This window comes from Fusarium keratoplasticum, chromosome 6 (genome assembly GCF_025433545.1).
Source record: "Fusarium keratoplasticum isolate Fu6.1 chromosome 6, whole genome shotgun sequence".
Taxonomy (NCBI): domain Eukaryota; kingdom Fungi; phylum Ascomycota; class Sordariomycetes; order Hypocreales; family Nectriaceae; genus Fusarium; species Fusarium keratoplasticum.
Window position 1 is genome coordinate 1,188,085 of NC_070534.1, and position 17,262 is coordinate 1,205,346.

Consider the following 17,262-nt stretch of genomic DNA (forward strand, 5'->3'; position numbering starts at 1 on the left):
AGAGTTACATCACTTGTCTCTATGGTGTTAAATGGGCGACCAGAGATGCCTGACTTGTCTGCGTTGTTGACGAGCATCGGGAAATTATACCTACCCTAAAATGTTGATAGGATGTTACGAGGACTAAGCCAATGGTTGCAAAAAGGAATGTGGGAGTTCTAAGGAAAGAATATTCAGGTTTTATTACATTATATTCCCTGGATGTGTCAAGTCAAAGGTCGGGGTTCTACTAGATGTAGCAGCATCTTCTATGGACGACTCCCACAATACGACGAAGTTCAAGATACAGCATGTCGCAAGACGCACACCCCCTCTTTAACTTCCCATGGGTTTAGAAGAAGAGACATATGAGTGAGAAAAATGACACAGCGTGGCTACGCTCTCCTTCAGCTCCCGTATTGCAAGCTCATAGATCTCCTTGCCCTCGTCAGCACCAGACCTTACATGAAGTACACGGTCTGATCTGGCTCTCCTGGTCTGTTCCTACTTGGTGTGTAAGTTCCCCCGCCCTTTCCAATTCCTCCAAGATACCCTACTTGCTCAAGCACATCCTTCTCTGTCAGATCCTGCCTCTCCCTCAGTTTAAAGTCGTCGGCGTCATCCTCCTTGAGAACCTTTGGGGATGGATACTTTTCCAGCCACTCCTGCCAGATCTGATCCCAGGCCTCCTCTAGCTTGATGTCCTTTGTAACCAGGCACTGTCGTATAAACAGCTGGCGGTAGCTGAGGAGGACCGCCGTAAGGAACTCACCGACGGCCTCGCGGGATCCGATGACCCAGCTTTCCCTCCGAGGCGTCTCGTGCACTCGCCAGAGCTCGGCCGAGATGAGAAATCGGAGGATATAGTCGTGCAGAGTCCATTTCTTGAACTGTGCCCGTCTGGCAGTTAGGTAACTGTGTACCTTCTCCACCCTTTCTGCCGTCTTGACGCCAAACATGAGGTCCAGGAACACTGGCCGGGCGCGGATAAGTGCCGCCTCGAATTGCTTGTCGGTGGGGTGTACACCCAGCCATACAAACCCACCCAGCACCCTTGAAGCGTGGGATCGAATAGGCGGCGAGTCTATGAATGACAAGATCTCAAAACACTTGCGGGTCTTGTCCTCGGGGCTTTTCAGTCTTGGGAAGAGCATGATCACCATAGCTTCGGCGAGGTCGTGAAAGTAGTCCTCGACGGGGAGCCCATCGTGGCACTTCTCCTGATTCACGGGGTATGAGAGGGGCATCATAAAGACCCGTCCGTCTTTCTTACATGAGGGATCGCCGCACCATGAGTGATATGGATCTGGTCTGCCCCCGAACATCTGCTGGCGGAGGAACGCTCGGCGAGTGTGCTGATTCCGAAGGACCCCGCCTCGTGATACCAGGCCAATTAGCCTCTTTGGTCGCCAAGGAGTGGTACGCTTTTGCGTGTAAGGTCTTTTGGCCATGTTGGTGTCCTTTACCTCACTATCGTTGCTCGGGTTGGTATCAGATTCCGGAGCTTTGACAGGTGTCAGGGGTGTGTTCATGTTTGACTCGTTGTCATTAGACGTGCGAGTCTCTGGGTATGAGGATCTAGGGACCTCAGTGCCCAGAGCGCTCTTTTCGTAATCCATGGTTTGCCGCAGAAGCGTGAGTTTCAAAGTGGCGATGGCAACTTCTCGGGAGAACGCGCAGAAGAGACCCGTAGCATCGATAAGTAGTCACCTTTGGCTCAAATTAATGTGTTTCCCACTTGCCGTCCTGGGACTCAATGGTGGAACACTAATAAGAACAATGAACATGGATGAGGAAGCCTAAGGAGTATTATGAAACATCGTGGAAGACCATGGGCCAGAACAAAGAATAGAGACATATTGGCGACAGACCAGATGTTCTGGCGTAGGATATGTGCATGATCAACAATGAGGAACAAAGATGAAGGCAGCAAGCAGGCTTGGATGACAGGAAGCCTGAAAGACAAAGACACGCGGGACTCAAGCTTGTATGTGTGAAAGCCAAATAGTGGCTGGTTTGCTGAAGATAAATGACCACATGGTTGTGATCGGGGTATGATATTGCGATAGGTTCACCATAGGAACTTCCTGCACTTCTTGCTTCCACAAAGACACCGCGTCATGTGGTCTACATCACCTTCGGGTTCCTCCCCGTCATTTGATACTCCGTCGACGTAGTCGAACGTAAGCTCTGTCCCCTTTGGAATATCCTTGATGGCGAACAGAGCCAGGTCGTGAATATGCTTGTCTGCGTGGTCACCAACTCGTGCAAAGATGCGCATGTTGGGATCACAAGAGTGGTTGATGAATCGAGTTGGGCCTGACATGAACTCGCCGTCAACCTCCAGCGGCGGGCCTTTTAGACGGGGATCGTAGGAGTTTGGGTCGGTGAATTTGTCTAGGGCGAAGAGGTAGACATCCTTTCGCTGAGATATGGCCGACTGGGACCGTCGGCGGTCTGCCTCTGTCGACGTGATGATCTCGCCAAGATAGCGGTCGACAAATTGACCTTTTTTGATATGGGCTGGTGATCGCACTCCTTTAAGACCAGTCAGAAAGCTGCAAGACTGAGATTGAGCAATAGGTTAAACAAAGAATCACTCACCCCATCCACGATCCTCAGTCCGAAAGATTTGGAGAGGAATCGTACGGCCACGTTCAACGACGCGATTCGGGCAGTTAATGCTGCATGAGCAGCCTTGGTGGCATTCATAGATTGGCACCTTGGAGTCGTAGAACTTGGAGCGGAGAAGGCCAGCTTTGGAACCGTGTGTGTGGTACGCGTAGGCCTTTCTATGGACCTTTGGCACATCCACGTCCATGCCGTCAATGCGATCCCCAAACGGGTCGTCATCTTCATCATCACTTGATTCATCCTCTGCTAGGTCGGCGAGACAGAGGCAGCTCGTATACTGGCAGTCTCCGTCGTTGGCGCAGGAGCAGCCGCTTCGGAAGCTATCACCAGCTGGCTCAACACCTTCTCCAAGGACCATGTTGTTGATGAAGCGGAAATCATCTGGCAGAAACTCGGAGTCTTCTTCATTGACTACCGTGATGGGGATGGTTGAGTGTGTCGGAAAGGAGCGGATCTGACACCAGTGGCAATCATCGCGTTCATCCTCGTAACCCTGTGACGAGGTTAGTGAAGGGCGTGATAACTGGAGCGATACCGATGACTACTCACCTCTTTTCCGTGGTAGAAGAAGTGTCTCTCGGTTGCCTTCTCCATTATAGATGCGCCTGATCACGGTGCCTCAGTGATCCACTCTGTTGAGGCCGAAACGCGGTTGTTGATGAACTATGGAGCGCTCATGCGAGGAACCAGATCGAAATGTTCGCGATGAGAAATTTCACCGAGTCGACACGAAATAAGGCCCGCTTGTTATCTCCGAGTCATATACTTGATTTAGATGATATGGGGCGACACGAAAAGCTGATTGACGAAGGGGGTTTACTGTGAGAGATGGATAATGAGTCGGTGGATGTTTGTGTAGGACAGCCTGGTGGCTGATTGGTGGGTGCCCTCGGTGAAGATCTACTCACCTCGGTGAGAACCACCCATTTCAACGGAAGAAGATTGCTTCAGTAAAGGAAGGCATACCAAATATCCACCGGTATGTAGCATGTCCGAAAATGGAATCTATGAATCGACTCACTTATTTCAATGTCAATTGAAGTCTTCGATTGTGTCTTGCCCCTGCTTGGTTTGTCCCTTAGTCGCGTTTGCATGGATGTGAGCCCCTCGAGCTGTAATGTAAGCCAGCTAAACAACGGGATGGCACCCTCCAATGATGCAAAATAGACATATGTAATAGGCTGACACTGCTGCACTTATATTTCCCAATGGCATTCTGTGATCACTTACAAGCTATCAAACGCTAGAGGGCCATTGTGGCATGTCCTCTCCTCCGTCTCTAGCTGTGACGACTAGATCTATGTCATTCGGTCATTGGATTCATCTTCTTTGTGCCTCTTAAGTATTCAGAAAATATTTTCACTTTCTAGATACTTTTGCAGGGACTCGCTGAGAGCTCATGTCGTCGACGCAGTTGGACCTAAGATTCTGGAAAAAGTTCTCCGAGTACTCAACGAAGCCGGGGTAGACCATTCACGGCTAATTGCGTTTGTGTAACTTTTCATATCGTATTTTGAGCTTTATTGTCTCTAACGAGGATACCCCAAGCGCATACTTGATGTGTTAGTCAACATATTGCTAGAGTCGTCTCGTTTGGTCCTTCTGAGCATGCTGTCGCAGCAAAGAACTAGCATCCGAACAAGGTATTGGAACAGGTGTACATGGATTTCATTTCACTTTTGAGATAAAGAAGCGATAGAGACCAAGCTGTTATCGCTAGCCCTGTCTTTGAGTTTGGAGGATGACGTGGATCCGTAGACAACGATGCGAAGCTTTGAGATCAATTGTCTCATGATAACCAGTCGATGGAGGGCTCACAATCGCTCAAAGAAATAATAATGCTACTCCAATCCTCAGGAACATGCCTGGGAACAGTATTTCTGTTAGGAAGTGTCAAAACTCGCTGTAACAAAGCGCCTATATAGCAAGACCATCAACAGTCAAGGTGAACTACAACATCAGATCATGACGCGTGCACCGGACCAAGCAATCAGTTCCCAAGTCCCACAATCGTTGGAACCGATGACTGCCTCTTGACCAACAGGCAAGGTCATTCGGTAACCTCAAAATGTCATCAGTCAAGGATCAGCCGAAGACAAGGTTCCCCTCCGAAGTCTCAACCCCCCGGCCTGCCTGTCGACTCAAATCCCTCTCCCTCCCCCACCAATGCCCGTGATACCACCGGCAAAGAAAAAGCCAAGAGCTTCTCCTCTTTCTCGGCTCTTACCTCTTGGTTCTTGCTTCTCTTGGTTGGTCGTTCTTGGGGTTTGGAGCTCGGGATTACATCAACAGACGTGCATAAGCTCTGCTGTGTGCATCATCCAACAGGAAAGGCCGCGTATCCTCCTCCAACCTTTTCCCCTCTCAAGTCGTCAGCCATTTTTCGCCAAAGGTCATTAACCGACCTGTACCTATCTACCAACAGTACCAATTTACCCAGCAGGTAATCAGTTTGCGGGCAATAACGAGATACCGTTACCACGTCAGCTTCAGTGTCTCCCCATCTCACCAATTCACCAACAAAAAAACCGCCTCCGACTTCGCCGCTTCCGGGCTCTGTTGAGGCTTCTAGGCCCAGGCCTGCTAGGACTCGATCAAAGAAGGACCCTTCGATTTAGCTTGGCCTCTTGGAGGTTTCCTTTTTTAGGCACGTTGAGTCCCGCTTTTGCGCCTCCCCCTGGTCCCTACAGTGCTTGTACTTGGACCGCCCCCAAAGGCAGAGGTGGATGGATTTCGGCGACTCCAGATCTCGGTTCCAGTACTCGACTTCTGCGCCCAGCGTCTAAGCCTCGCTCCTCTTCCTGCTTTCAATATTCCTTCTTTCTCTCTTCGTTTTTTACCTACCGACAACGGCCTAGACCCTGGGGTGACCTGTTGAATAGCGTCTCGTCATCTTTACGCTTAACAACGTAACTTGTGCGATCTGCGACCGACGTTGGCCAGCGATGGCCAGTCACTGAACCTCGACGACCCTCTGTCTCCATTTCCTTATTTCGCCTCCAATCCTCCCAAGTCAACGCCGATCTTCGCAACCCCTCAGACAAGATGGTGCGACTCCTCTTATCTCTTCCCCGCGACCTGCGAGGCTTGCTATCGCCATGCTGACATCTTCAAGGGCTGCTGCTTCTCCCGCTCATCAGGCCCTAACTCGCCTTACCCAGGTGGCGCTCCCAACGCTTCGTCGCGCGCCATCAATCCTCCCCCGCTGGCCCTTCCAGAAGCCGTGAGCGGCCCCGTGCCTCAAATCCCCGCCGAGAGACGCCGTCGCCGTCGCCACGACCGACCTCTGGATCAGCATATCGATAAGCCTCTGCGACGACACGAATGGACTTCCCGCGATCGTACCTGGACAAGGAGAAAGTTGGACCAGGAGCGCGCAGACTTCTTCGATACGCGAGTCACGGGCAGGCCCGAGATCTGGCAGACAGTCCATGCTGCGCTCAAGGTGCTATGGGACCCTGCGAGTCAAGATGCTCAGGACGACGGCTCCAACGGCCTTGCGACGGCCCAAATGATCCTCTCTGCCGCTGAGATATCTCTCCCGACCGGAAATCTCGCCAACGGCGTGTACGACGCTCTCGGAAACTACTACCAACTGCCCGAATGGATTGTCTGTGACCCGCGGAACATGCAAGAGGATGACCAAGAAGGCGCCAAGGGTGATGTTTCGACAGTGGGCGACGACACGGCAGCAGACGACGACCTAAGTGACGATGACGACGAGATTGAGGGGAGAAAACGAGAAAAGGGCAAAGAAGTCATAGATGTGCGGGAGCAGGTGATTCTGCGAGCCAGGCTCAGCGAGAACGGCCGGGATATCAAAGTCCGAATAACAGAGACAGAGTCGGTCCGAAGTGTTGCTAAGAAGATCGCCCAGGAGGCTGATGTAAGTTGTTCTTCATATTCAAACCTCCAACGGATTTGCTGACTTGTCTCACAGCTTGCATCGACAAAAAAGATCCGGATAGCATACCTAGGCAAGATTCTCAAGGAGAACTCGTCGCTCTCGGCCCAAAACTGGCAGACCGGCCATATGGTCAATGCCCTCGTCTTCGACCTCGACCGGTAATAAACCAATCGCCGGTGTGAAGCCGTCACCTCGCCGCTCGTCGACATCCTCTGTGTCCTGACCCGGCAGCTCATTATGACTCTGATGAGACGAACGTCAAAGCAGCTTCTCCCCCTCGTTCCCCTTACAATTACACGCCTCAATATTTCATCAACGGCTCCTCCCCTTTCTTTTGGTCTGCTGTCATTGGCCATGTCTGGATAATACCCATTTCAGTTTTTCCTGTTGTCTGTCATTTCTGGAGTTTGGTCGGTACTGGCCCAGCGAGTCTTGATTTATCATTCAAGTATTTCTTTAGCCCATGCGTTGAGATTGCTTCTGCATATTCTTTTGAATACTATTCTTACACAAGCCGTACATTTGCCCCATGATGCTCCTGATGTTGCTTTGCGCGGTACAAGATAATATAGACTCATTAATTCATGCACCCACTCAACGAAGAGCCTCTGGCCGTCTCCCGTGACCCATATAGAAAACCATATGCCTTTGTTTGGAATCAACGTCTACCTAACCTGCTTACAATTGAACTCTACCAGGGACCCATCGCATAGCCTTTTGGTGGGAAAACACCCATTAACATGCTCCGACCCTGACTCCGCTCCAACCATCGTCATGAATCTTGCAATGCTGCAGCAACCTTTCTCATCCGATCCGGGCGCTTACAACTGTCATCAACTGGCCTAGGCTGTCGAGCCGATCTTGTTCAGACCCTTCAATGAGCCCAGGCTCAGCGCCAGACCCTGCGATCGGCTTCTTATCCGAACGAAACCGGTGATGGGTCCATCCTCACCCTCCTTCTCGATACTCAGGTTGGCCAGAGCATCCTCACCTAGGTAAAATGTTAGCATGGCATATTCTTAAGCATGTTGATGGGAGCAACTTACCGAACACACTCCTCGCGTAGAGGTTGGCGCTCAGGAACTGGCAGTCACCCTTCAGACTAGCCTCTGGTGTGAGACAGTTCATATTTGTGCAGGCCATCAGCTGGTCAAGGAAATCGCGTAGCGACTTGGCCTTCGAGTTGATATTGACCTTGTTCTCCCACTCAAACTCGGTCCACATGGTACGGAACTGGGTCTCGGTGCAGGTAGCGGGCTGAATGTAGTCCATAATGTCAACGTGCAGGTCGTTGAGAATAACCACGTTAGTGTCAGTGGAGTGAGCCCCATCGTACACAACGTTACCAAAGATGACACCTGTGTCAGTTGATGAAACCTTGATTGTGCACTGCACATTGTGGAAGTCGTGAGGGCCCAGGTTCTGTGTGGTCGGGCGCTCAACCACCTTGAGGTCACCTAGAGTGGCAAACTCAACCGAGAGGTTCTGGAGAGTCTCGGTCGTCTGGTTGACCAGGAGGACATCGAGAACGATATCGAACTGATGAACCTTGACATAAGCCTCAGCGTAGACGGGATCAGAGAAACCGGTGAGCTGAACCACACGGCTAAGCTTGGATGAGAGATCCTCAGCAGTGCCTTCACCACCAGTTGCCCGCTCCAGATCCACCTCGATCTCATCGAGTCCGTCGGAAGCATTCTTCTTGGCGAGTTGTCGGATAGGCACAACATCATCGACCTGCACGGCAGTCTTGGCCTTCTCGAAAGCCTCCTTAGCCGCCCTCTTCTTCTCTTCAACCTGGACCATGGCACGGAAAGCCTTGCGAGTGTCGTCCAACCACACAGTCTCAAGCTCCTTCTTCTGCTCAAACTCAGCCAGCGAGCGCACGCAGGACATGATTCGGTCCACGGAGTCTTCATCGATGGGTGCCTTGACGAACTGGGACTGGCCGACTCGGATGATGGAAATCATGATGAGCATAGCCTCAGCCCTCAGGGCATTGGTTCGTGCCTTGTCGGAGGAAATCTCGTGGTGTCGCATCACAAGCTTGACAAGAGTGGAGGACAGGACAGTCGCCAGGTAGTAGTCGCCATCGAGAATGAGCTGACGCAACGGGGGCTTCTGAGCAGCCTTGACGGCTTCAAGCTTAGCAGCAGCCGAAGACTGGCTGGTGAGAGCAGTCTCAGTAGCATAGGTGCCGTCAGCGAGGACCTTGCGGGATCCAGTGGGCGCGGCTTGCTTAGAGGTTCCGTTGATGTGGTCATCAGCCTTCTCGCCGTCGTCATGAGAGTCCAGTAGCCGTTGCTCAGAGGCAAGAATAGGCATCTCACCCAAGCTAGCACGTATTCTCTTCCAAGCCTCACGGATATCCTTCTCTTCAAGCGAGTACTCGCCAATGATCCACATGATACCCCGGTACACCTTGCCAGCCCGGACCTCGCCCAGAGTAGAGACGAGACGCTCAATGATGGTAGTTCGGAGGCTGGGGAACTTTTCAACAACCTCCTTGACAAAGTTGATAACGTCCACAGCGGAGACGTTGTTAAAGTCGGCAATGAAGTCCATGAGAAGCTCCACAACGCTAGCAGCAACCTCGGAGAACTTGATGGCGCACTGGTGAATCGAGTGGATGAGGAGGGATCGATATTCAGTGTTCTTCTCATACTCCTGGTCGACAGTCTTGGAGAGCTCCTTTTTGAGCAGCAGAACGACCTCTTCGACGTTCTTGCTGGAGACCATCTCGAGGGCAAGGCCAAGTGCCTTTCTTCGCACATCAATATCAGTGCTGGAGAGGACACGCAGGATCTCCATGGTCAGGTCATCCAGGATACCCTCGTTCTTCTTGCGCAGCTGGTCGACCCGGTCAAGCACGATAAGCTTGACATTGTTGTCCGCCTCCTTGATGCTCAGCTCGATAAACTTGGCGGCGGCGGCCTTGACCGCCACGGGGTTGTTGGTCAAGGCAGTGAGGGAAGAAGCGGCTTCATATACAACGGTGGATGCGCCAGCTTCTAGCAGATCGAAAATTAACCTCAGATATCGTGCCTACCAATTGTCAGTTGTTTGGCAAAGCCTGTCGCAACGAATTCGAGACAGACCTTGTTCTGGGAGTTCTGAACAGCATCCTTGCGGATGAACTCGAGCTCAACAAGCTGAAGAAGCTCCTCTGCGTTGGGGATGCCCTCGAAAACGGACCCCAGGTATGAGAGCGCAGCATCGTGATCAATGCTGGAGAGGGCTGCAAAGGCGTTCCTCTTGCAGGTGGCATCGCTCTCTCCCATGAGGAAGGTGGCGATGAGTTCTGAAGCATCGGGGATCAAGGAAGGCGAGTGTTGGAAAATGGAAGAGATGGCGAAGACAGCGTTCTTTCGGACGTAGGCATGTCGGTGCTCCAGGCAAGATCGTGCTGAGGAAAGGAGGGGTTCGATGAGCTCGGCCTCTCTCAGCTTGCAGAGGAAGCGCAGGGTGTTGCCTCGAATGTATTCGTTGGGGTGTTGAAGATCGTTACGGATACCGTTGCTATACGAACATAGTCAGTAATTTGCGGCCGATGCGACAATGGGATATCGGCACACGGGCAAGGGAGACCTACCAGACTAGAATCATCTCCTGCTTCAACTTGCCGCTGCTGTCGAGCTTGGGGCAGATCTCGTAGTAGAAGTAGAGGAGCTTCTTGAGCGGCTTGTACTTTGAGGGCATGACGAAGCGGATGATGTGCATGAGAAGCGTAGGCATGGGATCTCCGTTGAGCATAATGGTCAAGATGCGCTTCATGGTCTCGACCTTGGTCTCGTCGGTACCCTTCTCCAGCTGCATGCGCAGATCGGAGACGGTGGGGACGTCGGCCGCATTGTCCTGGTGGACGAGACTGTATGCGTTCTCGAGAAAGCCAGACATCTTGACGAGTGTCAACGGCGGCTGGCCGAGGAGGTTTGTGGTGGTGGTAGTGGTTGTTGTAGATGGGACGTGGCTCTAAGGGGAACGTGGGAAGTGGGATCGGAGGTGTAGGTGGTGTCTAGTCGGCGGTGGGGAGGCTCAGCTCAGGGGTGCCTGTTGCTTGAAGCTCTGGAGCTCTATTCGTCGGGACAAGTAACAAAGTCCGTCTGGGCCATTCGTTGAGTCGTCACAGGGCGCAATCGCCGACAAGTATCGCCAGAATCCCCGTTGATATTCTGGGCCAGCTCTGGGCAGCGTCAGCTTCAAGAAGATCTGTCCTGCCAGCGCCATGTCGAACAGGTGGCACTAAGCGAGTTGACGGTCACGTGAATTAGCAAGGGGGAAGTAGAGCTGGCGCTATTAGTTACAAGACAATGTTGAGACGATCTGTGAGATAGATGGGAATAAATATACAATGAGGACTATAAATTTGGTGTTTCTCTCTTAAGCAAACATTGTCTTGTTTTTAACCTTCGATCTTTGTGAAGTTGAGTCCTTACTGTCGCAGGTCGGTAAGCTCCATGTGTCTGGCGTTGTATTCCTGAGCCCGTGTGGCTGGCTGTCGAAGGTGAAGGGTCTACACCTTGGTGGTGAAGCTGTTGTGCCCCGCCAATGGGGTCCGTGCACTCTCCTCTCACCGTGCCCGTTCTTCCTGTCCCGCGATCCCTCCTCAGCCTTGCGAACCTAAGCGCAGCATTTCTATTTCTCCCCAGCCTGACGACTTCGGCGGTCTTCCCAGTCTACCTACGGTCGCCACAATGTCTACCTCAAACGAGCCGTTCTACCTTCGATATTAGTATGTCTTGCCATTCGTTCATCTCGATGCTCCACCGCCTTGTCGCATTCATGACCCATTGCTAATGACGTCTGTAAACAGTTCTGGCCACATGGGCCGCTTCGGTCACGAATTTCTGGGTACGAATTGCTTGGACTGCTCCTTATGTAACCGTTCATAGTCACGATCTGACACCAAACGCAATTAGAATTCGATTTCCGAGTCGTTGGCGATGGTCGAAGCGCGGTCGCGAGATATGCAAACAACTCCAACTACCGAAATGATAGCTTGATTCGCAAAGAAAGTAAGCATTCTTGGCAGAAACTTGGAGGCGATGGTCTCTAACGGCTCCATAGTGTGTGTGAGCTCTGTTATAGTTGACGAAATCAAGCGCATTATCAAGGCCAGCGAAATCACCAAGTACGCAAGACCCCATCCACGATACCACTCGATTATACCTAACCCCATGTAGGGAAGATGATTCCAAGTGGCCACAAAAGAATAAGGACGGGCGACAGGAGTTGGAAATCCGCATCGGAAACGACCATATCGCGTTTGAGGTCAGTGGCCAGGCTTGTTCTCCAGGGCAATACACTAACAGTAAAGACAGACTGCCAAGATAGGATCTCTGGTTGACGTGACAGAATCTGCCGACCCCGAAGGCCTACGAGTATTCTACTACCTCGTCCAAGACTTGAAGGCACTCGTCTTCAGCCTAATTGCCTTGCACTTCAAGATCAAGCCCATCTAAGGGATCATCATGATCAAGCGCGAGGGGATGTGGCACAGACTGTTCGGCATCCGGCGCAAGTTGAGGCAATAGTCTGGATAATAGCATGGATGACCTGGTACTGGCGAACGATACCCTGGAATGTCAAAAGAACGGTGTGGGAACTGATCGATGGGCAGGGAAGATGTCTACGGAGTACAACATGGAGATTTGGAGAAGAGAGGTTCACAACAGGCAGCTGTCAAGCGTCTAAGCGTCATCAGCAACCAAGGATGGGCTGCCACAGTACCATAGCTCAGATACAAGCTTCCGATCAGAGGCAAAGGCAAGAGGGTGAAAATCGCGTGCGCGCGGCATGTTGGGAAAACCCTGGAAACCCTGGAAGACATGGTACGACATGAGATGGAGGTTTTTGAGAAAAATGCCAATCGCGTTTAACAACGCAAGGTCAAATCATGCTATCTGCCCTCTTCCGTATATTTCCAGCCTCACACCCTGCACGCACCCGAGTCCAAAGGACAATACGCGCTCGGACGTTAAGGCTCACACGTGAATTTTGGGGCGGTCAAGGAAGATGCCAAGGATGGATGAAGTGACAGCCTGGTCCTGGGTTGTCATTCTTGAGCCTGCATCCGAGACTTGGGCGAGTGGGAGGGCATGATGGATATAGATGTGGCGGAGGCTTCGCGGGTGAAGAAACACCCGTCGGCCGGCTAAGCCCGTCAGAGGAACAAAATTGCCAGATCCAGGAATTGTATGATTTCGGATCATGCCAACGAAACGGTCTCGGAGTTGGCGTGTATCATGTCTTCTCGCAGCTCATCACCCCATGTGAATGCAGGCGGGAACACGGTGGGGGCGCTCTAAAGGAGGCGCTGGGGCTGGCCGATGGCGCCTCTGGGGACGGAACGGGAGCAGCCCAGATCCTATTGCTCGAGAAGAAGGTCGCTGAGAAGGCCGTCTGGTGTGATGATTTTCATGGGAGATCCAGGCAAGATGACTCCCGAGATTCCCTCAGACACCAGGCTTTGCTTCTAAATCCCGAGACGGACTCTAATTATCAGACGATTCTCATCGAGCTGATGATGATGACGGCCAAGGTTCCACTGGTCCGTGTTGTGTTGTACATGGAAGTGAACCCCTGGGCTTTGACACAGCATCTCATCTCTGCATCGCGTCCAAGGGGAAAAGGAAAATGGAGAGTTGGATCCGCTCTCGCCAAGGTACATGGCGCCCGGGGAAAGCTACAGCTGTACCCCAGGTACCTTTGCGATGGACACGATGGTGTAGCGTTGGTTAAGGTCCCTCCCGCCCGTCGGCACAAATCCATCCTCCATCACAACCAACGGATGCCTCCATCCAGCGCAGCGCAGCGAAGCGCAACCTTAGCTGTCCATCCTTGGACAAAGCACCTGCAAGTCCCCTAACTAAAGACACAGCATCAGCCCTTAGAGGCCCGCTCCATCTAGGAGGTCTCCACGCAACCGCTTCAAGACCCCGGGTGCCAGCAAATCAGGCTCGCGTGCGCTTCCCAGGGCTCGCCAGGTCTCCCCATGAAAAGCCAGAGGCCAGCCCATCATCACCGACTTGACCCTTTTTCTCGCCATCGACCCATTTGCGATCTGGCATGCCTGAGTTTACTTAGTTGCTCGATCCCAACTCTTGTGGCCTTTTTATTTATTTTTGTATTACTACAACTTGTGTGATGGGCGCCCTTGCTATTGCTTTCTGAACTGGCTGTTGTTCCGCCTTTAACTTTTACCGTTACTTCCTCGACTCTAGTCTCCTCCCCCGAGATCGCCACCCGTTTTGGTGACTGGCACCAAGTTGGTTGTCTCTCCTCTCCGCGACCCCTACGAGCTTTCTACGTCAGGCCAGCTTCTCCCACCTTGCATCGTCTATCGGCCTGTTTGATACCCTGGATTTCGGCCATCTTCTTTACAACTGTTTGCTCTTTTATTCATCTGCTCATTCTTGATTTAATTGCTTCGTCTTTCATCCTACGTCGCACACGATGCCAACCCCATCATCCAACCCGCCCGCTGAGGCGTCGTCGCCTCGCTCCTACAGCTTCTCGACTTGCCCTGACGACGTCCAACATCAGCAGCGCCCTTCCTGGCAGTCGCGCGAGGCCGTCCAAGACCACAACGACGACATGGGCGTTCAGCCCACGCCTGACGCTTCGCCGCTCACCGTTGACGCGCCGCCCGCACCCGAAGGCCCAGCGAGCGACGACACCGTCATGTATGAGGGACGATCATCCGATGACCCATCGACGAGATCATCTACCATGTCTCCCCGACCCCAATCTGCCAACACCGCAGTCACATCTCCCATATCCAGCGGGCCCAGTTCCGACATCACCAAGGGTCGAGACGCCGAGATCGGCAGCCAGCTGAGCCAGGAATCCTCAAACAACACAAGACAAACCTCCGAAACCGAAACCATATCTCGCGCGCCGTCCAGCCGTAGAGGCTCGCCGAACCGCGAGTTGGAGTGGATTGATGCGGATGCGCAAGAAGATGAGCTCTGGGCTCCATCGATGGGAGCCGACTTCTCGTGCATGCGGGTGAGTTACACCACCGCGCCCTCTTGGCATGGCGCAACCATCTGACAACAGCAGACAATTCCTTCATCACCATCATCATACCTGCGCTCGGGTAGCCGATTCCACGGCACACAGCAATCTGAGCGTCAAGTCTACGATGTTCAGGTTGAGATCAAGCATGTCGACATGCGCGAGTCTTTTCTCTGCGGATATCTCCGCATTCAAGGTCAGGAGCAATAGATGCCATGTCCAGTCGCACAACACTGACCCTTGAAAAGGCTTAACTGAGGACCACCCAACTCTCACGACATACTTTGAAGGCGAGATCATTGGGTCCAAATACAGCTTCTACACCCAGCATGACAACTGGGGTGCAAACAGCAAGGTTGACTTGAGCCACTGGGCCAAGTTCGCCGCCTTCCGCCCATTCCAGAAGCAGGCTCGAAAGGGTCCCGTCACGATCCGTGATGCCGCTCAGAGGGAAACCATCTTTATGCGGTGGAAGGAACACTTCCTGGTCCCCGATCACAGAGTCCGCACCATAACAGGTGCCAGCTTCGAGGGCTTTTACTACATCTGCTTCAACCAAGTTAAGGGTGAAGTCAGCGGCATCTACTTTCACTCCAAGAGCGAAAAGTCGGTATCCTCGGCCAGATAATGACGTATCTTTGCTAACCTCGTTTTCAGGTTCCAGCAACTGGAGCTAAAGCATGTCCCTGACCGGGGCTGTTTTGCCGCAACCGAATTTCGTTGAGCACAAATGTCTCGGAACCTAACACGTTCCGAATGCGGTGTTGCCTAGGGCACGCTGCTTGTTTCTTACTTCGTCTTGGCTGGGCTTGGTCGGAAATATCCATATTGATATACAGCAACACATAGATGGGAAGCGGGTTGGGCATGATCCCGTTTTGTTATGACGTCTTGACGGGCCTACGCGAGTATTTTTTTTTTAGTGGGTTCACAAGGCTTGGGTTTTCTGGGAGCCTGTCACATATGAAAGCGGAGCACGGGAAATGTTTGATGGGAGCAGAGCGAGATCATTCCTGTACTTGAGGTTTATTCGTCAGCCTCGAACTTTTTGAAATATCCACGCCGAAATGGGTTGAGTTCATCTGCTGATGTTCCGTTGACCGTAAGCTTCTGTCGGCTTGCGTAGGCTTCGAGAGCAGGTTGTGAAACCTCTGAGTCGGGCAGTCGGCGGTAGGTGATGAGCCTTCTTGACCCTGTATAGTGTCAGCTCGAGTTAAGAACGAGGAGTCTTCATTGGGAAGAGACTTACATTTGTTGAAAGGCTGGACGCAGACTACAACAATCTCGAGGCAGGGATGGGTAGGTACTGGGATCTCGAGTTCCTCATCGTTAGCGGTTGGCATCCAGAACGAGAGTCTGCCGTTGTCAACCAGTGTGTCCGCTGCAAAGTTGAGAATGTCGTCGAGCATTATGAGGAAGCTGTATGGCTTCTTTGGCGGGACGTAGTCGGGATTCCTGCAAGAGTCAGCTTCGGGTGAGACATCGGTCCTGGAGTGCTACGAACATTCCCCTTTCCTTCCCTTGCTCTATCAACCAAGGTGTTTTCTCAGGGTCTCGGAGACCCAGCACTCTGAGTCCCTCGCGGACACCATACGGGGGGTCGCAGACGATCCCATCCCATGTCCTTCGTTGTCTCCTGATGGGTGAATTGGTCAAGTCTGAGGAGAATACATCCCCCAGACAAGAAGTCAGGCCATATTGCTGGAAATTCCCCAGCAGACTCTTTTTTCCACCCTCGCCGCGAATGCTCCGGCCATCGATGTCACTACCCCAGGCCAGAGCGCCAAAGTGAGCACAGGCCACGGGGAATGAGCCTGTTCCAACAAAGGGGTCGTAAAAGAGTTTGCCTGGAGCAGCGAGAGCGATGTTGGCAGTGACCAGGGCAAGCTCTGAGTCCATGCTCGTAGTAGAGATGTACCCTCGTTTCTTCAAGTCAAATCTGACCAGTATTTCTCGAGATGAGCTTGCGACGTAACGGCCAAGGTAGATAGCTCTAGGATCTGGGATGTTGAGAGGGACGCTGTTGAACGGCCACATCTCAAAGATGGTGAACAAGTTGTCAGGGTTTGACATTTTGACAGGCCCCTTCCAGCCCAAGAACCGAAAAGAGTTGATGAGTTCAAGTCTCTTCTTCGCAGAGCGGGAGCCTTGAAAAGGCTCGACCTCGAACCTGAACGACTTCTCCATGTACTGGTCCCAAAGATGCGATGTGTCTGACTTGACGGCATGGTGGACATCTTCTAGAGTGCTTCCACGGCCCCAAAGTTCATGGATAGACTGAGCAAGGATAGATCTCTTGATCAGCTTCTTGGCTGCCTCCACCGAAGGCAGTTGTACAACGCAGAAGGGGGACTATTCACGGTAAGTCTGGAGTCTAGGTACATTTGTGGGTGGACGCACATCCTCGCTATACTCGATAATCTTCATGTCAAGACCCTCGACGAGCGCCAGCGCCTCGATTTCGGCGACCCGAAAGGACTCGTGCGCCTGCGCAAATTTTATGAGAAAGTCCATCTCGACTTTTTCTCCGTGGATATTTGGTTGAGGAGTAATAAAAGTCGGCTCACTTTAGATCCATGAGATGAAAGTGATGGTGGGGGATCAGCGAAAATGCCAAAACCGTGAACGACTTCTTTGGCGGATAGCTTCTTCTGCAGCGATGTTTGCGGGATCAAACTTGACGGGGAAAAGCATCTATCAGAGCTCGAGAAGAGGAAACCTCA

The 17,262-nt window shown here is 52.3% G+C and overlaps 6 protein-coding genes and 1 pseudogene across 7 annotated transcripts, besides 1 other annotated feature; 3 read left to right on the forward strand and 4 right to left on the reverse strand.

Moving 5' to 3' along the window:
* Nucleotides 1-440: 440 nt before the first annotated feature.
* Nucleotides 441-1,598, reverse strand: NCS57_00834400 (uncharacterized protein; the record flags this gene model as incomplete). The annotated part of the gene is made up of 1 exon (XM_053058163.1): nucleotides 441-1,598. One exon carries the CDS (start codon nucleotides 1,596-1,598, stop codon nucleotides 441-443), a length of 1,158 nt encoding a protein of 385 aa, XP_052911994.1.
* A 452-nt stretch (nucleotides 1,599-2,050) lies between these two features.
* NCS57_00834500 lies at nucleotides 2,051-3,216 on the reverse strand (annotated as a pseudogene). Its single transcript has 3 exons — nucleotides 3,163-3,216; nucleotides 2,584-3,106; nucleotides 2,051-2,517 (listed from the first exon to the last, which is right to left on the reverse strand).
* Nucleotides 2,051-3,216: a sequence feature.
* A 2,442-nt stretch (nucleotides 3,217-5,658) lies between these two features.
* On the forward strand, nucleotides 5,659-6,682 carry NCS57_00834600 (Ubiquitin-like domain-containing protein; the record flags this gene model as incomplete). The annotated part of the gene is made up of 3 exons (XM_053058164.1): nucleotides 5,659-5,661; nucleotides 5,729-6,499; nucleotides 6,554-6,682. 3 exons carry the CDS (start codon nucleotides 5,659-5,661, stop codon nucleotides 6,680-6,682), a joined length of 903 nt encoding a protein of 300 aa, XP_052911995.1.
* Nucleotides 6,683-7,362: 680 nt separating this feature from the next.
* Nucleotides 7,363-10,417, reverse strand: NCS57_00834700 (Coatomer subunit beta; the record flags this gene model as incomplete). The annotated part of the gene is made up of 4 exons (XM_053058165.1): nucleotides 7,363-7,511; nucleotides 7,567-9,565; nucleotides 9,619-10,039; nucleotides 10,113-10,417. The coding sequence occupies 4 exons, from the start codon at nucleotides 10,415-10,417 to the stop codon at nucleotides 7,363-7,365; spliced, it is 2,874 nt and encodes a 957-aa protein (XP_052911996.1).
* Nucleotides 10,418-11,214: 797 nt separating this feature from the next.
* On the forward strand, nucleotides 11,215-11,982 carry NCS57_00834800 (uncharacterized protein; the record flags this gene model as incomplete). The annotated part of the gene is made up of 6 exons (XM_053058166.1): nucleotides 11,215-11,252; nucleotides 11,334-11,371; nucleotides 11,440-11,535; nucleotides 11,588-11,651; nucleotides 11,704-11,791; nucleotides 11,842-11,982. The coding sequence occupies 6 exons, from the start codon at nucleotides 11,215-11,217 to the stop codon at nucleotides 11,980-11,982; spliced, it is 465 nt and encodes a 154-aa protein (XP_052911997.1).
* A 1,993-nt stretch (nucleotides 11,983-13,975) lies between these two features.
* On the forward strand, nucleotides 13,976-15,263 carry NCS57_00834900 (uncharacterized protein; the record flags this gene model as incomplete). Its single annotated transcript, XM_053058167.1, has 4 exons — nucleotides 13,976-14,530; nucleotides 14,585-14,735; nucleotides 14,788-15,145; nucleotides 15,197-15,263. The coding sequence occupies 4 exons, from the start codon at nucleotides 13,976-13,978 to the stop codon at nucleotides 15,261-15,263; spliced, it is 1,131 nt and encodes a 376-aa protein (XP_052911998.1).
* Nucleotides 15,264-15,565: 302 nt separating this feature from the next.
* On the reverse strand, nucleotides 15,566-17,233 carry NCS57_00835000 (UPF0020 domain-containing protein; the record flags this gene model as incomplete). The annotated part of the gene is made up of 5 exons (XM_053058168.1): nucleotides 15,566-15,732; nucleotides 15,789-15,994; nucleotides 16,044-16,891; nucleotides 16,940-17,105; nucleotides 17,160-17,233. The coding sequence occupies 5 exons, from the start codon at nucleotides 17,231-17,233 to the stop codon at nucleotides 15,566-15,568; spliced, it is 1,461 nt and encodes a 486-aa protein (XP_052911999.1).
* Between the last annotated feature and the right edge of the window lie 29 nt (nucleotides 17,234-17,262).